The 22,520-nt window shown below is 37.2% G+C and overlaps 1 protein-coding gene across 1 annotated transcript; it reads left to right on the forward strand.

Moving 5' to 3' along the window:
- Nucleotides 1-123: 123 nt before the first annotated feature.
- Nucleotides 124-15,006, forward strand: LOC149770806 (uncharacterized; the record flags this gene model as incomplete). Its single annotated transcript, XM_089949089.1, has 11 exons — nucleotides 124-8,169; nucleotides 8,432-8,770; nucleotides 9,060-9,213; nucleotides 9,529-9,716; nucleotides 10,123-10,340; nucleotides 10,859-10,970; nucleotides 11,355-11,463; nucleotides 11,723-11,913; nucleotides 12,592-12,928; nucleotides 13,925-14,118; nucleotides 14,450-15,006. Coding segments are annotated over 11 exons (10,185 nt in total), but the record flags the coding sequence as incomplete, so codon positions are not given.
- Between the last annotated feature and the right edge of the window lie 7,514 nt (nucleotides 15,007-22,520).

Consider the following 22,520-nt stretch of genomic DNA (forward strand, 5'->3'; position numbering starts at 1 on the left):
GAAACCGTAACATTCATCAATGCGTAACTTTTCAAATATGTTACATCAATCGCTCAGTCTCTTTATGCATGTAATTGAAGTCAGTGTTATCTAGATATTTACTCATTAAATAATCTGTTACAGGGACTTAATTACCTCCTGAAAGGCAGCCACAAACACGACAGGCGTGATTTGGACTCGAGTGTGTACCTTCGAAGGGGAAAATCAACTATCGAAAGTAGCCTGCGCCTCAGCGACAAGACAAAAGACTTGATGAGCGTAACAGGTGAATTTGCATTGTCAATTCCTGGAACAGATCTGAAGCTTACAAACACCCTAACGCAGCCAGATAAATCAACCTATACCAACGACATGAATATCGATCTGGGTAAGACGTCCAAAAACAGCATTATTACGACTGTGCGACAACCTGATGACAAATCCATGCAAATATCGTCAGACGTCCAAATCAATGGAATGCAACCAGTGAAAGTTAGCGGTGAATATAATCTGAATCAAGGAGACCAACGAGTACAACTGGAGATGACAAAAGATCAATTGAAATATATTGTAAAGGTTACAGGACAAACAAGTCCACAGTATAGCATAGTAATGGACATGCAGTACCCAACTCGACACGTTATTGCAACTCTTGACGGATTACGCATGGGGGATTCCTACAATGGCAGCTTCGATTTGAAATGGGACGTTGACAGAGACGATAGTCGTTCAATTACATTGATTGGGAAAGGCCGTTTCACATCGATCAAAGGGTTTGAAGGCTCACTGACAACGAGATATCCATCCAGAGAGCTCATACTCAATGTGCGACATCTTGCTGACAACAAATACATCTCAAGCATAGACTTCCAGTGGGAGCCAAAGAAAGTGGTATCTCTCCAAGGAAGTTTAACTCAGCGTACTGCAGCAAAGAAATATCAGCTTGTCGGAGCTATTGGATTCTCCAGCCCCTTCAAAGGATATCGTGATGTATCACTGAAAGTGGGCCATAAAAGCGACCCATCCCAGATCACTTCTGATATAGACTTTGCCTGGAACCCGTCAAACAAGATCTCAACAACCATGTCACTAAAAGTTCCAGTGTCCGCTAAAAACATTGATGTAAATATCTTTGCCAAGACACCATTTGATGGATTCCAACAGATCAAGGCTAGTCTGGTACATTCCTTCAGCAATTCCTCGCAGACTAGTGCCCAGGTCTCCTGGGATAAAGAATTTGTCCAAGCCGATCTATCTCTCATCAGTAATGGGGACACTTCCAGTCGAGACTTGAAGGGACAAGTGGATGTCAAAACATCATCAAAATACTTCAAGATAATATCTCTCTCAGCTACACACAAAGACGATGGCCGGGCATATGATGATTCCTTGAGGTTGAATTGGAACAAAGATTCCTATGGTTTGGATAGTTCAATGATCCATGAGTGGCAAGGATGGTCCATCCAGAACAATGGCAAAATAAATCTTATTTTGCCATCTTTAAATCTAGAGACCACGTGGGCTCATTCTAACACACCGTCATCAACATCATCGTCTCTTACTAGTACCTGGGGTAAAAGGAAAATATACATCAATTTCAATGGAAAACAAGCGATGTCCTTCCCAAGAGGAACGGCCTCTGCAACGCTAGAGATACAGACTCCTTTTGATCCTATCACGGATCTTTCACTGAAGATGACACATGAGCATAACTCGGGAAGTATCACCTCTAATCTTGTTGTAATGAATCAAAGGTCACGTGTCCTCTATATTGATGTGAACCACCAGTGTGGAAACGGACAAATTACGTCTGCCTTCCAGTTTTCCAATCCAAGGTTAGGTGCCTCACAACTGAATATTGACACACAATACAAAAGTTATCCTGTCAACCTACATGGTGTTCTAGTAATAGCTTCAAATAGCATCATATCCCTCGATGTTTCCATCAATAACAATGGCTATACGTCGCTTGAACTGAAAACACCTATTAGCGGGTACGAAAAGGTATCACTGCAGACCAGCGTGAAATCGGAAAACCAGGAAAACGTGTTCGCTGGAGCTTTATCGTTTAGCTCGAACAATAAATTCACAGCAGAAACACGGTACCGATTTGACTCTATCAAGAGATTTAACATGGTCATCAAAACACCCTATTCATCTCTTCAAAGTGTTCAAATTGATGTCAGAGGGCAAGGATACATTTCATCATTTTCTGCAGATGCTAGCGTTGAGATACTCCCTGTTCTTAACAGGGTTTCACTTTCGGGTAGATTGAATACTCTGAATGGACTGTCATGCAAACTTAGACTCGACACACCTTTCCGTCAACTTCCATACCTTCAGATAACAGCTAATACTGAAAAACCAGGGGAAATGAGAACATCGGTGTTGGAGATAGAATACATGCCAAGGAAAGTTTTGAAACTGGAGTCTGTCTACAACCTGAGTGATCTGCGGAAATTTCAAGGAACATTCACATTGACGACGCCATTTGTAGGATTTGATTACTCCAATTTCAATTTCACACATGAGGGCGAACAAAATAGAAAATACAACCTGGCTATAAATTTTGATACACTCTCAGACTTTAAAGCAGAAATCCTTCTTCAAACACCAATAGATGGCTTTGAACAATCATCAATTTCTCTCGTGCATACAGGCTCCCTAGGAGATTTTGTAAGTCGTGCAGAGGTGTCCTATGGACGAGACAAGAAATATAGCGCTGAGGCAAAGATTAACATGAATCCTTCCACAAATATTGAACTGACTTTATTAACTCCGCTACAGGACTACAGGGTGTCTCAAATATTATTCACAAACAGCGGGGACAGGTCTGATCTCAAATCACATGCTGAAATTCTCATCAGTGAAGATAAATCCACATTGGATTTTACATTATCCTCCAGAGGAAATGTCATGACTAGCCTTGTCATTACAAGTGCATATTTTGCCCCCGTCAAGGCTTCTTTCTCACACCAAGGACCCATGACTAATTTTAATACCAGGATGCAAGCTGAGTATGGACGGCAGAGCATCTTTGTCCAAGCCAAACTGAACGCTGCTTCTGGTGTGACTGGAACATTGATGCTGAGAACACCATTCAGGCGCTTTGAGAATCATCAACTGACGTTTAGCTATGATGGAACACCCACCAATTTCCAGTCCTCAGCAAAATACGTCTTTAATGCTGAGAGTGTTTCAATCGACCTCTCTATTGCAAATGAGCCAGCCACAACTGGTACTGTGACAATCAAAAGTCCATGGTTTAAGCCAATCCTTACGTCCTTTACATTGGAAAGGACACAGAAGAACATCCACGTCGCTGCACTAGTAAACTACGACAAAAAGAAAATACAAGCAGATGCTAGGCTAGACGTTGAAGACAATATCCATGCAAGTGCTTCCCTTACAACTCCATTTGAGGGGCTGGAAGAACTTACCGCAACATTTGATCATTCGGGATCTCTGAAAAACTTTAGATGCCGAGGCGAGCTTGGACGACCTGATGAAAGAATAGAAATCAGCGCTAACTTTGACGCGACCAGAGATTTAAGTGGTTCTTTCTCATTTTCGAGTCCCATTTCTGGCTATGAAAACATCGGAGTTTCCTTCAAACATGTCGGTGGAGTGGACAACTTTAATAGCGAAGCTACTATTATTGTAAATAGAGACAGCATTGAAGGACGATCATCCTTTAATATAAGACCTGCTTATTTGGATACCTCTGTTTCCATAATTTCGACTTTCTCATCTGTACCGAGACTTCAGTTCCGCTTGAAGCATAGTGGATATCCCAGCGACATGATCAGCCATGTGGAAGCAATGATAAATAATGACAAACATGAAGCTGATATCACATTTAATATGAATAAAGGAATAACGGGAATTATCACTGTGAGGTGCCCCTTCATTAATGACATTGATCTTATTATGAACCACGCAGGTGACCTGACTAACTTCAGAAGTCATTTAGACATTACTCTTGCTGGTGTTAAGAAGGTGGACATGAATGCAGCATTGAGCACAGGGCAAGAAATAACTGGTGATCTATCTATTGATTTGCCAATTCGAGACTTCAGAACTTCTCGTGTGTCCTTCAAGCATGCAAAGAGTTCAACAGAGATGAGAAGCCATTTTGAAATCCTTGTAATGAATAAGGAAACTGTAGGAGATATCGCTGTAACAATCTCTCCGAATATAGAAGGGAGTGTTTCGCTAAAGAATCCATTCACCGAGGACATAGCATCATCATTTAAATTCACTGGCAACAGCAAGAAATTCGATTCAAGAGCTGAATTATTGTATGGAGCAGTCCAACAGTTAAATATTGGTGCTTCGATGGCTGTAGCTCAGAGACTTACTGGCAAGCTTTCTGTGCAGTCGGTTTTCTTTAATCCAGTGGAAGTTTCTTTAGAGCATGAAGGTCAACTATCTAACTTTCAATCTGGTCTACAGATGTCCTACGGAAATAATCGACTGACCGGTAAAGTCTCCTGCACAACCAATCCAAACATTGAGGTCGACATTACCATCACAACACCTTTCACAGGGTATGAAAGAATTAAAGCTGCTACTAACTACCGTGGTAAAATTTCCAATTTCAACAGCCACGCAGAAATTAGCGTCGGAAATAATAAACATGAAATGGACATCACCTTCACGACAGAGCCGAGACTTCGTGGATGGATGAGCGTAAAATCCCCATACTTCAGTGATATTGAAGCCAACATAGACCACGCAGGTGAAATAACCAACTTCATGACCAATGCTGGATTGACCTACGGTACCAATACTCCTGTTTTGTTACGGAGCAGTTTTGATACCAGTACAAAGATTGACTTCATGTTCACTCTGAGAGTTCCTTTTGTGCAAGACATAAATGTAGCCATCGAGAAAAACGGAGACCTATCTGATTTATCTTCTCACGGAGAAATATCTGTTGGTGACAGAAAAATAGAGGCTGATATTTCATTCAACAGAAAGGATAAGTTGGCTGGAAGTCTATCGCTTCGATCAACAATGTTCAAACCCTTCCAAGCATCCTTTGAACATGCAGGAGGACTTTCCTCTTTTAAATGTCACGCGGACGCAGGCTTTGGCATGGAAAAGACAGAAGTTGATGTAACATTTGATACCGACGAAAATATCGAGGGCAGTCTAAGCATTACCTCCACACGTTTTGAAACAATTAGTGTCACTTTCACGCACTCTGGACCTCTCAATGCATTCAGAAGCCATGCTGAATCATCTTTTGGAGATAACAAAGTTGAGAGTGATATTCAATTCAGCTGGAGCAAAATTGTAGAAGGACGCTTGTCTCTCCAGTCACCATGGTTTAGTCCAATGAAGGCCTCTTTCGAACACAGTGGATCTGTATCAAACTTCAAAAGCCATGCTGAGGTTACCTTGGGGTCAAAGAAAACATCCGGCGACGTGAGTCTGAACTTGATTGGAAAAATAAGCGGAAGTCTGTCGGTTCAGTCACCAGGTTTCGACAATGTCATTGCTACCCTTGAATACAATGGTGACATTTCTAATATGAGATCGGAGGCATCACTGTCCATTGGAAACAGAAGGTTTAGTGCAATGACTGTGTTCGCTACTCGGCCAAATTTCGACCTTGAAGTAGTTGTAGCAACTCCAATGCAAGGTTATGAGAGAACAAGCATCGTTATTCGCCATGACGGGTATCTGACAAACTTTAAATGCCACGCAGAATGTTTCATTGGAAACAAGAGAAGCGAAGGTGATTTAATTTTCAAAGTACAACCAAAATTGGAAGGGAGCATTGTAGTGAAGACTCCATTTTTCCAGGACACCAGCATCAGATTTGATGCTGCAACCAGTTCAGCAAGCCTTGAAGCTCACGCTACTGTGCTCTACGGTGGAGAGAGAATGTTTCATCTTGATGCTAACTACCAAGCAGACAACGTCATCATCGCAAACATCGAGATGACAACGCCTTTACAAGGCATTCGACAACTAGGGGGCAACTTTAATTTTGATGGAAATCTGAGGCGGTTCCAGACATCGCTTGAATTTAGAAAGGAAAACGAAAAACTGCTTTCCACTAGAGCCATGTTCGAAAATGATAATAAATTGAGCGGACAACTAAGCTTCCTTACGCCTGTCACCTCGCTACTCACTGGAAATTTTAACCACAATGGACACTTGTCAGACTTCAAATCAGACTTCGATTTCAACTATGGAGAGAAGAGAATGTATGCAAACGTAATGTTCAGAGCCTCGCCAACGGAAGGATCCATAGAAATCAAAGCTCCATTCATGAGCGATACATCGGGGTCTTTTAGACTCGATGGTCAGCCATCCAATTTTAAGGTCCATGTTGACGTAAAGGCTTTGGGAGAAACAGGTGCTACTGACATATCTTTCACCACTGATAACGGTATTACTGGGAACGTCAAACTGCAAAGCTCAATTCCATGTCTTGACAATATAGAAGGGTCATTCAGCCATACGATGGGTTATAAAAACATTGAATCCAAAGCTAAACTACAATACTCTCCCGGAAAAGCCTATGAAATAAATGGAAGGGTTAGTTGGAGAAGGATTCTTGAGGGAAACATCATAATCAAAAGCCCAATCGTCAACTGGGAACAGACCAGCATATCATTCAGACACCAGGGTAGCTTTCCGAACATTCAGACCCATGCGGAAATGATTCAGTCTCGGCAGAAATTCGAAATCGATGCCACTCTTGCCTTTGACCAGTCATCTGTAGGTGCAATTTCCATCAAAACGCCCATTGCTGACTTTGAAAACATAGGATTCAGTTTCAGAAGGGTCGGAGATCTCTCCAACCTCGTAGCAGAAGCAAAGGTCACCTATGCTTCACAAAAGACAATTTCAGGGTCATACAATCACAACATTATCGGAAACAAACTGCAGACAAAAGCAGTCTTTTCAACCCCATACACCGAGGACCTCACGCTCAGCTATAATCAAGATGGCGATTTTAACAACTTTGTCTCTACTCTTGAAGCCTACATGGGTAGCATGAATGGACTTTCAACAGAGCTGCTATTCAAAAACAGTCTCCAGACCATCGATTTTACATCTACGGCCACAATTATCCTCGAAGGGACGAGCAAATCCTCTCGACTGGCTTTGCATCACGAAGGACCGTTCAGTAACTTTAAAACCACTGCCTCGGCAAATTTTATCGGTAAGGAAGCAAAAGTCGAGGCCACACTAAAAAGTGATTCCACAATTCAAGGTTCAATATCGATTCAAACTCCTCTTGAAAACTTTAGGGACATTGGAATGTCCTTCGAGCATTCATGGAATCTTGGAAAAATCTCAACTCGTGGTTCCATCAAGTATGACGTGAGTAAAACGATCGGAGGGGACTTCAGCTATTACGGATATAATTGGCAGCAACTTCGGACGTCTCTCGAGGTAAGAACACCTTTTTCTGGTTACGAGTTCAACAAAGTATCATACGAGCACAACGGAAATAGAAACGGCTTCAGATGTAATGCTCAGATTGAGTGCGCACGCCAAAGCATAACAGCGCTGATTCAGGCCTCCAAGGTCCCAATGAATTTTGGGCTTGATGTAAAAACCTCGTTCCCAGGATATGAGGAGTTGGGCATGAAAGGTAAACTAGAATCTAGAACTGGAATGTATTCTGGTGAAGCCAAAGTCTCTTTGAGCAGAAATAGTGCCATATCACTATCTGGAAGCGTTGATCTGACTGTGACACCCATGACTGGCAAATTACAGTTAACTACACCATTCCAAGGATTTGAAACCATGGAAGCCAGAGTCAGCCACAGTGGGGAGTGGCGTAATTTTGAAACGACGATCTATCTGAATACTCCTGTAACCTCGACAATAAGCACTAGCCTCAGTTTTAAACACATAAATACCCGAAACGGTTTTACAAGCCAAGCGAGTTTGAACTGGGGATCTCCGGTATCTCAAATGATGGGCTACGAACTGCTGCTGGACAAGGAGACCTCCCGCTTGAAGGTCAGACTTCCTTCCAGAACGTTGGCACTGATGGGAACCAAAAGGACCAATAGTTATACCAGTCACACTGAAGGTTCCTTCCTCTGGGATGCTGATTCTGATGCAAACAAGAAAATTGCTTTTACAGCTGACATTACACCACAGGATGACTTCCTAAAAGCCGACGTGACCCTGATGATGCCGACCATTGGAAAGGTGAGCATATCTCGAAATGAATACGTCGGTTTAATTAGTGAAGAAGATTAATTTGAAAATTAAAATCTATTCAGTTTCTAATATTTCATTACGTTCTAACTTTTCATTTTCACTGTGTAATGGCAAATGTGTGACTTATTTGCAGTGTAATGCAATCGAATTTTTTATCTGACAAATTTGTTTCAAACATCATTAAATAAAAGATAAATAGCCAAGCAATAGTCGGTATTCATACAATGGTGTGGCTTCGTTTCATTTACAGGACTTTAAACTTGGATCGGAGATGATTTTGAACAGGGGAGCCGTCATTTTCGACGGGAAAACACAACTCTCCTTTTCCACGGATTCTAGAAAGACCCTCTCTGTTTTCACTCGTTTGGTTGATATGTCTTCCGGATATTCCAGCAAGAACTACAGCTTTTCTTTGGGAATAAGTCATCCCTACACCAGTGTCGATATCAGCCTTAAGAGTCATATTGGAAGCTCCAGTGACAGGATGTCAGCTGGTTTCGACCTCTCCTACCTCACAGCTCGCGGTGAAACTAAATCCATTGGCATTAATGGAGAACTCGACAGCGTCCGCAAACAAATGACTTTCAAGGTATGACTGATATTTCAGCTTCGAAATCAAGCTTTAAGAGTAGTTGTTATAAGGACTGGTTTAATATTATGTCAGTCATCTACCTTCAATCGTATGTAGCTAAAAGAAATTCTTCCAATCATTAAGAAGGCAATATTTTCCATTTCAACACATAACGTCTGAGTAGGATAAAGCAAAGATGTCTTCCCAATAACCCTTCAGTTCTGTAATCACGTTTTAGAAGATAATTATTGGACATTGAGGATGAGGTTATCATCATTGACTGAATGAACTATTTACAATATTTCAGGCTGATACCCCACTGAAAAACATCCAAATCTCAGGAAATGTTCGCACAGAGGCTCCTTACACAATTACTCTGAGAAATGCGTTCGATATGACCACAGAGTTGTCTCTTGATCCAGTAAGACGGGCCATCAATTTTCATATGAACTATGATATCGGTAAGAATATACAACGAAATTGTAGTTTTAGGATCTTGAGAAACTTAAATTTAGATTTCAAATTTTTACCATTCATTTAAGCTCTATTACGTACATTTTGATGATCCAAGATATTTTTTCCTTTCTATTTAACAATAGTAAAGGAAAATTCATGTATACCAGACTTACCTCGATAATTCAACAATAATAAACAGATTGGACTCTTTATACACTTGTTTAACTAAAATTGGTAATAAACAGTACGTAGATTGTATTTTCTTGATAGCGTAAACAACATGACGTAGCTTCCCATTTCGCTATTTATTTCTTTTCAAGACAATCCTCGAGATGCCCTCCAAGTCAGTGCCAGGTATATAAACAGTTCGGCTGCGGCAGCTGAGATTTATCACCTGACCAGCGGCGGCGGACGCATGACAGACGGCATGGTGTCTATTCGATTAAACACTTCTACCCTACTCCACAGCCGTATACACTGGAGACCGAGCATCCTCCGAGACCTTCAAGTATATTAATAACACAACCGTACCCATAACATCTAAACCATTCAAAAATCATTGTTTCGAATTATTTGTGAAAAAATTATTTAGCTTTATAGACATACAAATGATAACTCTGGTTCACAGATTTTCATACGAAATCACACCTGCCCGAATTTTCGTCATAAATTATTGATCTTTATAGGACAAACTTCTAAATTCGTGTAACTTACAGGAATCAATTTATTTTAGTATCTTATTTCTTCAAGGATCCTCTCATATAAAGGCGCTATTTTAATTTTATTTAATTGCTCCAGACATGTTCCGAACATGTCATACTCTCGTCTCTCTCAAATATTGATTTCTCAATTTCGTTTTATGTATGTTTGTAATTTGCATGTAAAACTCACAAGAATGTTTCTTTTATTACTAGAGTTTCATTAATGTTAAGTCAAAGAAGTACATCGTTGACTTCCAAAACAGTCTAAAGGAGCTGAGGAAAAATGTTGATGATGAGATTTACCTAAAATCCAGAAGGATCAGTCAAGCATTTGAGGAGGATACTGTGGCTTTCAGAGAGGATCTCAAGGCTCTGAGAACCATGTACGACAACAATGACTACCACCTTAAGGATATTATTGACAGCATTATGTACGTAGTTCCAAACAACACTCGCTTTTTATGATAAATATATGCGACCATCTCAATTAATATTAATTTAATATCCTTATAAATTAATATTAATTTAATATCCTTATCAATTAATATTAATTTAATATCGTTAGAGTCCTATTCAGATTGTTATAACAATCCATATTTCATACCATGTAGTTACGATTGGACACTTTTTAACGTATTCATAGAGTTTAAGCAGCTATGTTCTAACAGAGGAACCATCCCACTACACCCCACCTAATCCCTCATAAATACTACTAGTCTAGAATAATTTCTATCCTGGAAATAATTATAGGACTATCTAGGTAACTATTGTTACGGGATGTATCATAGCATTTGTTGAATCCTGAAACGATCTTGCATATGAGAAGATCAAATAATAACTTGGGACTTTTGAGTTTTTAACAGCGTGCTTCACAAATGTGATATCTTGTCTATTTGTTCGGCAACAGAATTCGTTTTCCACGCCTGTAATTTCTTTTCTTTTGCAACAGAATCAAATATCAGGAGCTAAACCAACTTTCTGTGGATTATCTAGTTTCCAGTAAGGAATGGATGGCTTATAATAGTGAACGAATGATGCATGCCATGGAAGAAAAACTCAATGTACGTTCTTTCTGTGTCCGAAGCAAAATCATAAATAAAAATTCTAAAATGGTCATTTTTAATTTGTTCCCCCTCTTGTCTTCAAATATTCGTAATGGTTTTTTTTGCTCTTCATATTTAATTTATTTTGCTCTTTTCTAGTGTTATTTGTCTTTCATTACTGAAGCTCCTATCTGAAATACGATATATGTGTATCTAAAGCACACCAGTTTGTTAATATTTATTTATGTTTAAGTCTAATTGCTTCTTTGTCGCAAGAACCCCCAAAATATAGATTTTGTTGTCTTTATTATAAAAGTTAATTAAAAGTATATATCTCAGTCAGTTTTCAATAAATTCCAGTTCACGTCGGAAAATATTGTGATGGATATAATCATTTTTCAGGTGATCATGGAAGAAATGCCTTCACTCTACTTTCAACTTCTTGATAAAGTGTCTCCACACCTGAGTCAAACTATTCAGCAACTTCAACTTTACAGAACGAAGCTGACAGGTAAGATATTCATGTATATGACTGATATAAATTGTTTTAAAAACCACCAAGCACAGACAAATAGTGTCAATAGCTTCATTCTCCCATCCTCAAAAATCAGTTTGTTCAATTGTACTGGCAGTTTATACCGAATGCTATAAATATACGGTTTACAGTTTAAATGTACATGTATAGTTCATTATGTATTATCTATTAAGATCTGTGAGTGTGATTTCTTCATTTTATAATAAAAAAGGTAATGTTTAAATATTTTTTGCAGGCCTTACCAAAGATCCACAAATCGGCTCATACCTTCAGAAGTTGCAGAGTTTCCCCATGAAGCAACAATTCACTGACATGGCTCACCAGTACAGCTCTGTTATCTACAACACTCACGAGCTTGTAAACAGTCACCTCACCAATCTGCTGGGAAGAGATAATGTCGACCTTTTGCAAACAACCCTTCAGCATGTGAGTCGGGCAATACACATTATGTTGACATCTTTCAGAACACTCTTCAATATTTGATTAGGTTAATATTGCTCTCATAGAGATAGCTCTTCAATAAGCGAGTAGGATAATAACACCTTATGTTGACCGTATGTTGACCTTGTGCAGGAGAAAAGGATACTTGCAATTATATTGATATCTTCAGCATGGCAGAAGGGCAATAATAATTTATGTTAACCTGCCATAGACCGATCTTCAACATATTGGTAGAGCAATAACAAGTTATGATGGCCTTTTGCACGGCATTCTTAAGCAGAGATGTGGTCTGCCCCATTCGCATGCCGTGGAAACTATCCAAAACCATAGCAACGAAATCAAGCAAACGTACAAAACGTACATTATCTATTTTACTTTCAAATGACTTCACTAGAATTTATTTCGCGATCGCATCTGACAGTTTAACAGCTGAATTTGAACTTACTTTCCTTTTGTTATTCGTATGTGTCAAATTTAAAATATTTCGTTTAGTACAAATCAAATCTTATCAAGTGATCAGACTGTTTTATCATATAATTAACACAATATCAATATTAATTTAAGTAGGATAAAATATTTCTTATTTTCGTTGTAACTTTCCTACCAAAAACCACAATGAATCGCATTCTTATACAATAATAATTGCCAAATCTCCCAATTCAGGGCAAGAACGCATACAAGTACTGGGAGATCGAAGAGCACGTGAAGCTCGTCATTAAGAAAATATATCTCACCATACGTCGAGCTGTGGAAGAGGAACTGACCTTCATGCAGCACTTCGTCAACTTGAGCAACAGTGGTATCACCGTATACGACCCTGTCAATGGTGAAATTCAAGCTGATATTTACCTTCCCATCCCTCTGGAATCACTTGACGCACTTCCTGTGTTCAATATGCGAAAGTATTCTAACAGGATCAACGGTTACCTGCCAGGTTATTTTGACACATCCTCCTACATCCCAGGCAGCGACTACAAAAATTGGCTCCCACCATTTAGAGGTAATTCACGACAAATATTCAATCACGTACATATATATATATATATATATATATATATATATATATATATATATATATATATATATATATATATATATATATATATACGTTACAATTACATTTACCTAGAGATAAGGAACAGTACTTTTTCTACCACATACGAATGATATGACATCAGAACGTTCTTTTCGGGCAAACATATATGTTGCTCTTTGAGTTCTTTAAGTAGCATCGTCTTTTCACCCAAAAACTGACTACGATCATTAAAAACAGAGCAACGAAAGTTCAGCTATTACATAATTATGTTTTCATCTGCACTTTATATAGCATCACAATAAATATAATACTTTGGAACAATAGTTAATATCACATGTATATAACTTAATTTCTAAAGAGTCATGTCTCCGTGAAACTACCTTGTTTCCTCACCGGTATTTGCTCTAAATGTCGGGGCACATGGCTATAATGAATTATAATGAATGTGTATTGCGATATATTTATTTTCAAAAAGCAAATGCTGTGACAGATCTGGATAATCCTCACCGTAATACAAGCTACAAAACATGTATAATTTTCCAGCTCAAATGTTATAATTGAATATTAAGGTAATTGTTTTGTACATTTGCATCAAACTTTATGCTCAGACTTCCAATGTTATCCAGGCTATATTGGCGCAGGTTTGAAAGAACAATACTTTTCCTGTTTTAAAATTATTTTATTTTGGTACAATTCAAGAATTTAGAACAGATCAAAGACTCGGTAGCAGCAATTTGAATATACTTCACAGAAAGCAACGACACTGCACTTTATAATGTTAATTGAAATTTTCGGTATTACTACGGAACTTTTAGTCATCAAATCTTACTTTAAAAAAAATAACTAAAGACGTAATGGTGTAATTGTCAGACCATATATGCCAAAATTTTGTAATTAGCTATCAGTAAGCTATAACATCATCATAAATTTAAATTCTCCCTTTCTCTTATGTTTTCCCAGGTGAAGCCACACTTGAAGGATCTGTAATCACCACCTTTGATGGCAAGACTTATACCTTGAGCAGTTCCTGTACCTACATCCTTGCCAGAGACTTCAAGAATGGAAATTTCTCCATCATTCTCAAAAACGATAATGAGAAAGAGATCATCATCATCTTCCAAGGCAAAACAATAGAGATGCTGAAAGGGGGAAAGGTGAGAAATATAAATCTCCCTGAGAGCAAAATTGTATCTGGTAAAATGTATTACCTTGATTTCAGTAGGAGAGGTTTTCATTAAGCAATGAATAAGAAGATATGGGCTAGAATTTCATGATATAGAAGTTAAATATAACGACCGCGAAATAAAGATCGTCATTGATATGTTATTAACATCATGGCATATAAAGGTCCCATATTATTAAAGAGTATGCCAATATTTGTTTCACATCCAGTTGCATTTTAAATAATAGTTAATTCAATTAAATTATTCTACAATTATTGATTTCTAGTAATGAATGAATTATTTGAAATGATTACTTTTCCAGATCCTTGTTGATGCTGAACCAAAGGATCTGCCCTACAGTTACAACAACGTCCTTATCAGCACCGATGGAAACACGGTCACGCTGGACGCCAAGAACAATTTCCTTATAGACTACAACACCTTACTGGATAGACACACGTTCACCATGAGCGGCTGGTACTACGGTAAAATAGCTGGTCTTCTTGGGTCGTATGACAACGAACCCAGCAACGACTTCGTTACCTCATTCGGCAAGGTCATTGATGACGAAAGACGGTTCAGCAGCACGTGGGAGGTCGGGTCCGGATCATGCCGTTGATCGCTAAAGCAAACCATTGAATGTCAAAACTAACAATCCTTCCTGACATTTGTTTTTCAGGGACACAAATACAAAACTGAAAAACTTGATTGATATTACGATTTTTGATTGAACTGAACGTTCGAAGAGACTTATTTCTCGTGAGATAGACGTCTGTTTTAAAATTGCAATTTCCAAATCCGAGCATTTTGTCATCTCTTGTGCATCAAAATTCATAATCAATAAAAAATAATAAATGTATTAAACTACTTGGAATTTCACTTGAATTTGTCACATTTTTCTTATTTTGATTCCTATTTTCTTTCCGACCTACGTCCTCACTATCAATCTTCTGTCTGGTTCGCACTATGTTGAATAGTGTTGGTAATGGCACACACAGATTCTTAGACATAGCTAACCAAATGGCAACTGGACGTTTTGAATAAAATGTTAACACTGCTAATAACAAATCTGCTCGCCACTGTCAATTTCCAACCTCCTTTAACGAATAAAAGTACTTGTTCCCTCTACGTATTGTATGCAAAGTAATTTATCCTCATGTAAACTTAAAACACATACATACATACATACATACATACATACATTTGCAAACGAGTGACTCTAATCAGGATATTACATTTCCCGAATATAGTTTTGGATTATTCGATTATCTAACTATTAGTCTATCCAAAATTGATTTTCTTTCTTTCTTTAAATCATTACTCAGGATATTAGGAATAGGTTTCTCAATGGTAAACTAATTTTGTTGGAATTATAATCTGCACAAACAATTACCACTTTTGGATTAAAACTGGTTTTGATCAAAACAGACGTTATTGATTTAATTTTAGCAAACGTTCACAACACTATTTTTAGGTGTCAACAATCAACACGTGAATTTGGATTTGTTAATGATCGTCCGATTTATTTTGGCAACTTAAGAAATATTTTAAAGATGACTTGTTTTCCCTCCACATAGTAAGGACAATATATATATATATTTTCGTGCTTGCGTGCCTAGGTCTTTGGCAAGTTAAATCTTTTATTTACTGGGGGTACTTTTCGCACCAACTATTTATTGATTACAATAACGCAGTCCTGCTTTAAACATAAATCAAAATCAATTATAAAATTTTTCAGATGCCTTAAAATATTATATAACGTTTAATTCTATGCTGATTTTTCATTTGTTTCAAAGCAGTTGTGTATTGGGCTTATAGTTCATTTTAAAAATAATTCTTTAAATAATTTATAAAATTGATTATTCAATTTCTTGGAAGTCAAAGGAATACGTTTTCTACTATCGCATTTTCTTATCTCCCAAGCAATTGTATTTCAGTGAAATAAACAGATTTAATACTTTCCAAATATTTCAGTTATAGTCTGTGGCTTGATATGATGAGATTTCCTCCTTTTGCATGAATATGTAAAAACCTGCTTAACCAATCATTGCGTTAGAACAAGCGATTTCACTGATCTGTATTTGATTGTTACAATGTGCTGTTGATGATACTTTGTTCATTGCTCCTAGGCATTGGTGAAAAACGGGGAAATCTCGTCGCAGTTAACCACTGTTGATACAGGAAAATTGTAGATGATTGGCGCCCGTGGCTTGTGAGGATGAGAGACGATAACTACTGAGAACTGAATGCATGCACAAGTCCTCATTTCGCTTATGTCTTCTACACGCCCTATCACAATCGTTATCTCTACGTTCGAAAACTCAGTTCAATCGTGTCTTGTCCTCATCTTTGATAACATCTATACGACTTCGCAACAATGGAAGATTTTGTAGTTGAGAGAGCCGTTTGCATTGGAAGTGATCCCAATTTGTTTGATAAAATAAAGCTGATTGTATAAGTTCTTAATTCTGTTATAATGTGATGGAATAGCTCTGCAAAACATAAAGTTGTGTCACTTCATCTCAGTTCGTTTAAGGTGCTTCTAAAGCGTCAAAAATCAGTCTTGTTTAAACCCGATATGCCACATCCTTCTTTTTTCTAACAGTGAGTTAAATGTTCTGACTGGAACGCTGACTATTCTGATTTTCCGTTTTGTTTTACTTACTTCGTCTTCTCTGAGAGATTTGATTTCCAAAGTAGAATAATTACAACGGCAGGCAATAGACAGAAGATATATTAATATCCAAGCTACTAACATTGGATGATAATTTATTAATTCATTTCCGAGTTCGAACGACGCTACTATCTTGGAATATTGTTTGTCTTGAGTTTTGAACTGTGTTTTGTTCCCTTTAGATATAATTCGACAAAATATCGTTTGTTTAAATTATGCATTAAAATTATAACATGCTCATTAATGTTTTGGACTAAAGTGTTACTCTCGAATTATTTCAGGACTCATACAAAGAGATTCTGGATTATATGATTGTACTACATCAAGACTATTAATACATCAACACATTCAAGACGATATTTAAGATTATTTCAGATTTAATTCACAAAACTGCAAATTCCTTTTCAATTTTCACTTCGTATTCTGAGAAATAAATTGAATTTAAGGATTTACTCAACTTGCTTGTTGCTTGTCTCACTTTGTTGAGTTACTTGGCTTAAGAACATAGAGTCTTAACAGTAGGATTGACTTTTCCCATTGTAAAACATATATACTCGACAGCACTATTCTCCCTCACACGTGACCTTCATCTTAACTCGTGTGCTATTATATGTTATCCTTTAACTACGAGCATAACGCAGCCAGAGTAGGGAAAACATCCTGATTCTCATCCACACTTGAACGTTCGTTCACAATAATCTAGACACGTAGTGACTGCATCACATTTACAGTCTAATTATAGATCTTGTTGAAGTTTTGTTTCTTACAATAAGGCCATTTCACTCTAATTAACCCAGTTAAGTTTATGACTTCTTTAGTTAAGTTACAGGTCGAAAGAGTGCTTGTAATAATTGTTTTGTTGGTTTTGTTTTTAATTCATAGCCTCGTTATTATTTCTGAAATCAATTCTAGATTAAAGCTGAATCGATGACTGTTTCGTTATTTTTTTATCTTAGGTATAACAGTGCATTTGTTGCGACCTCTTCATATTTGTATCACTGCGAAAGCTATCGGTGATACACAAGTCGGATCTGTGTATTGCCGTTAACATAACCGTGTCCACCATTGTTCTATTTCAGCTAACATGTGTCTGGCTCAACATTCTGACCCTCACGTGGATTATCCCCATCGTAAAGCTACGCATGTGAAAGATTACGTTAATCCACCAATAAAGGGTCAGCATGTCAGTATTGCTGGGAATATAGCTTGCATCCAATAGACACATTTAGGGATCACTGTGTCAGTTGTTTAAATATTAAATCTTTAATATACGTATCAAGTAATATATATATATATATATATATATATATATATATATATATATATATATATATATATATATATATATATATATATATATATATATATATGAGTTCTTATATATAACTTAATTGCTACATCAGATGTCGTCTAAGCACTCAACTAAAATGTGAAGACCAAGCTTACATGAAAGTTGACCCCTGTAAAAGACATTGTGCTGTAATTAGAGATGCTTTCTGATCGAAATGGAAAGATTGACACTAAAGCAATCTATTTACCAGCTACACCACTGATATAAAAGACTGGGAAACTTCGAGTGGGATGCCTACATCCGGGCAATAAGAAGAATGACAGTAAACATAAATGGCTGATCAAACAAACGGAAAAATATGTTCTTGACAAGACCTATTGCGTAGCATTCAAATAGAAAGAACCTGCTCTCCTGAAAAGCTTATGATGATTCCGGATTTTATGAAGAAATACATGTGCTGAACACATTAACATACGTTAGTAAATACACATAATAAATTAACATTTGTTTTAATTATTTTTCTTCATTTTTAATATAAAATTACTTTCGAATCATCGAATCCGTCTTCCTTTGTTCCTAATCACCCCTTGGAAGGTACATTAGAAGTCAAGAATGTAAATGGGTTGATATCATGTAATATAGTTGACTTTTACATTGACTTTTATGAACATGATAAACATAACAAGGTCATCAATTAATATATCAGTCAATCTGCATAAGTCTCAAGCTATCGTGCTCCATGAGTAGTAAAGATTGCACTATTTTTTCTACACTGTATGCAATGTTAACGAATTAGTTATTATTTTCTTTGGCTGCAAAGTTCAATTTCCATTGGATTGAACCTATCAAAAAAAATGACAACTAGAAACACAAGAAATGTAGTTTACGTGCTTTTGTAAGAGGGGTTGGGGTGAGAATGCACATGGTGTGCATCAAATAAAATAACATCACCTGGGCATTTACATGTATGCAAACGGCGTGACCAGTAAAACGTTTGTATGAAGAAAGAAAAATAAAAGTTGAAAAGAACAGACACCAAAACAAATTAGAAGAAAATATAAAAAAAATCTAACAGTTTTAAATTCCACATTTAGAGTTTCCATTAAGGTAAGACATATTAGCAGATACGATTTTAGACTTCTCTTGCAGCTTTAATTTGGCACCTAACTCATGCAGACAATTCAATTCTTGTTATCTCTGTTATATTTTATGGAATAATGTTGTCGGTACATTTGTCCGTCCTAGATAAATCCACGAGTTCTTTTTGTTAAAAACTCGAAACCTGCTCAGATGTTATGTGGATTGACATTACATTTATTGTAAATGATGCAACTTCAAAACAACGTTCTCAGTGATTTTCAAAATGATGAATAGTATCTGTATGTATGTATGTATGTTTGTATGTATGTATGTATGTATATATGTATGTATGTATGGATGGATGGATGAATGGATGGATGGACAGATGGATGGATGTTGTTAAGTAGGTGTGTGTGTGTGTGATTTGGATTTATACCGTAACTTTAACAAGTTTCGAGCCATGTCGCTATGATGTCTGCAGTGTGGCAGTTTATAGTGATGTCTAACACTGGGATATCATGCCGCAGACATGTAGCATCAGGTACTACCCAGTCACATTATCCTGATACCAGGCCGACCAGTCCTATCACTAAACTATTAATGCTGAACGCCAAGCGAGGCAGCTGTTAGTACCAAACTTTTTTATTCTTTGGTGACTCAGTCGATGTTCTAACCCGCTACCTCCCGCATCCAAGGCGGACGCTTTCACCCCTTAGGCCAGTGGATCAGTTTGTTTAGTAGGTAATTTCATTCGTATGTATGTATGTATGTATGTATGTATGTATGTATGATGTATGTATGTATGTATGTTTGCTTGCATGCATGCGTGCTTTCGTATGTATGAAAGCCTAATATGAAAGACTTATTTTCCTGGCGATATGTCTCGAGGAATGGAAAAGTGGTCTGAATTTCAAAGGTTAAATTTGTCTTACAATCAAAATAATTAGTCACGACACCCGAATCTGCTGTGACAAGTATGTCTGACTTTGGAGCGATGATAACGACATTTCCCATTGATTATCAGGCATGGTTGGGTGTGTGTGTGTGATTTGGATTTTTTAACGTAGCTTTAACAATTTTTTCAGTCATATCGCTACGATGTCAACAGTGTGGCAGTTTATAGTGATGTCTAGCACTGAGGCACTGATGTCCCACCCAGCCACATTATCCTGACACTAGGCCGCCCAGTCCTAACACTGACCCCTTAATGCTGATCCCCAAGCGTGGCACCTGTTAGTATCATTTTCTTGTTGTTGTTGTTGTTGTTGTTGTAGGGTTTAAATCCATTTTCTCAGCACACGATAGCCTATACATGGCGACCAGTATTAATGGTGGAGGAAGAACCCGGGAAATCCCCTGAAAAAAGCAGCGAACCACGAGATTCTACTGCAAGCTTTCTCACATACCCATATTTCTGAAGCCGAGACTAGAACCCACAAAGACAGAGGTGAGATGACAGTGATCCGTAACGGAGAGCGCTTTGGACCACTTGGCTACTTGGGACCCCCCAGTACCATTTTTGTCAGTCTTTCGTATGACTCAGCCGGCGACCAAGGCAGAAGAGGGGGTAGATATTCGTGTAGATAGAATGAGACATACGTAAGCTGATAGATAGTAAATAACTGTAGGTTAAGATATTCAAGAGGGGACATTTTAAGGAGGTGGTGGATAAGGAGCTAGGTATGTCGATTGAGGTCGTAGTTAGGTAGGTAGGTAAAAGCAACTAGTACTTAGCAATACCAGCGATTTATGTACATTAGATATGCAGACCACGCCAATTTGTATCTCAGCTACACCTCTGATGTGTCATATACAATGTGCCCTATTATTGGAATCATCTTGTATTTCTTTCGGATGGCAACTGACATAACCACTTTTATATAATCTAATCTTTCCAAATTGATCTACAAATGCGACAGCAATATTTTTAGATATTAGTACTATTTTTTGCCAACAACAGTTATAAAAGGAGGGCTGGAACATTTAATTTCACACGTTTATTTATTTCAACGCATCAAACATGACGTGACGTGTTTAATATTCCTGTAAAGACAATTAAGGAAATCAGCACATTTTATCGTACAAAATCTGGCACATAGCAAGGAGCTGCATTCATATATATATATATATATATATATATATATATATATATATATATATATATATATATATATATATCTGTGTGTGTGTGTGTGTGTGTGTGTGTGTGTGATTCTGATTGGAGATCCTATTACAGAGTTTGATTCCGTTGATTTAAATTAAAGCGAAGAACCCGGGTATTTGTCCTTTTATGACTATAATAATCCTCATTTAGTTCCAGGTTATTGAGCCAATCTTCAAAATTCTTGCTTGTTAAATAATCAATGGCTTCCTATAAGTGGCTTAGAAAATGACCTATGTTCGTTCAGCCGAGGACACCACAGAAGCCTGAGGAATCCAAAATATTAAAAATACCTAACATGTTAACACTGCACGCAAGAGAACTTGGGATCCGGCGCAGTACCTCTTGATTGCACTGCACCTATTTGCTTCCACAAATTTGTAACTTATTTATTCAGGCAAAACAGTTTTATATTTACTCGAAATTACATCATAAGGATGTTGGAATGCGGTTTTAAGAAATGAGACAAAGGAATAATTTGTAATTTGTTTCACGCTTGTCTAACGAAATGTTAATATATGATGAATAATCAATGTGTCTACATTTTTTTAAAATTTAAGTACGTAGTACATAAGTATCTTGCGAAATGAAAACTCATTTTATTCTCCATTATCATAAAACATAGTATTAGAAAATAACAAATTAAACAAAAATAAAATATTCTATCATATAAAAACATGGGATATATCCAATAATTTTGATATTTCTCAAAATCCAGCAATGTTTTTTAAACGTCAAGAATATTTTTAACTTTCTGATCCCGAGTACACACTAATTTAATCTTTATATTAAGGTTTTAATGAGCTATTTATACGAATCGTTCATCCATGCATCTCTCTCTCTCTCTCCACTTAAACAAATTGTAAGAAATAAATAAATATATTTTGTTGTTGATACATTTTTTGCTTATTCCTTCTCTGTAAACGGATATATTTTGATAGTTCAATATGGCGGTTAGACTTTGATTTTCATATGTTTAAGTGCGTCGATCACCACATATAATAATGTATGATCTAATATCTAAGTTACAAGGTTCTTTCTAATTATACAGATTATACACTATGATGCTGAATCAGTAAAATAAATAGGGCAGGTACTGGACTTTGATATACCGATTGTGTGCACCTCCACCTCTGGCCGACTATAAATCTAAGTTTTGTAGTAGCTCCTGTCAAACCCGAACGCAA

The sequence above is a fragment of the Sinohyriopsis cumingii genome, unplaced genomic scaffold (genome assembly GCF_028554795.1).
Source record: "Sinohyriopsis cumingii isolate HCF-2022 unplaced genomic scaffold, ASM2855479v2 utg002303l, whole genome shotgun sequence".
Taxonomy (NCBI): Eukaryota; Metazoa; Mollusca; class Bivalvia; order Unionida; family Unionidae; genus Sinohyriopsis; species Sinohyriopsis cumingii.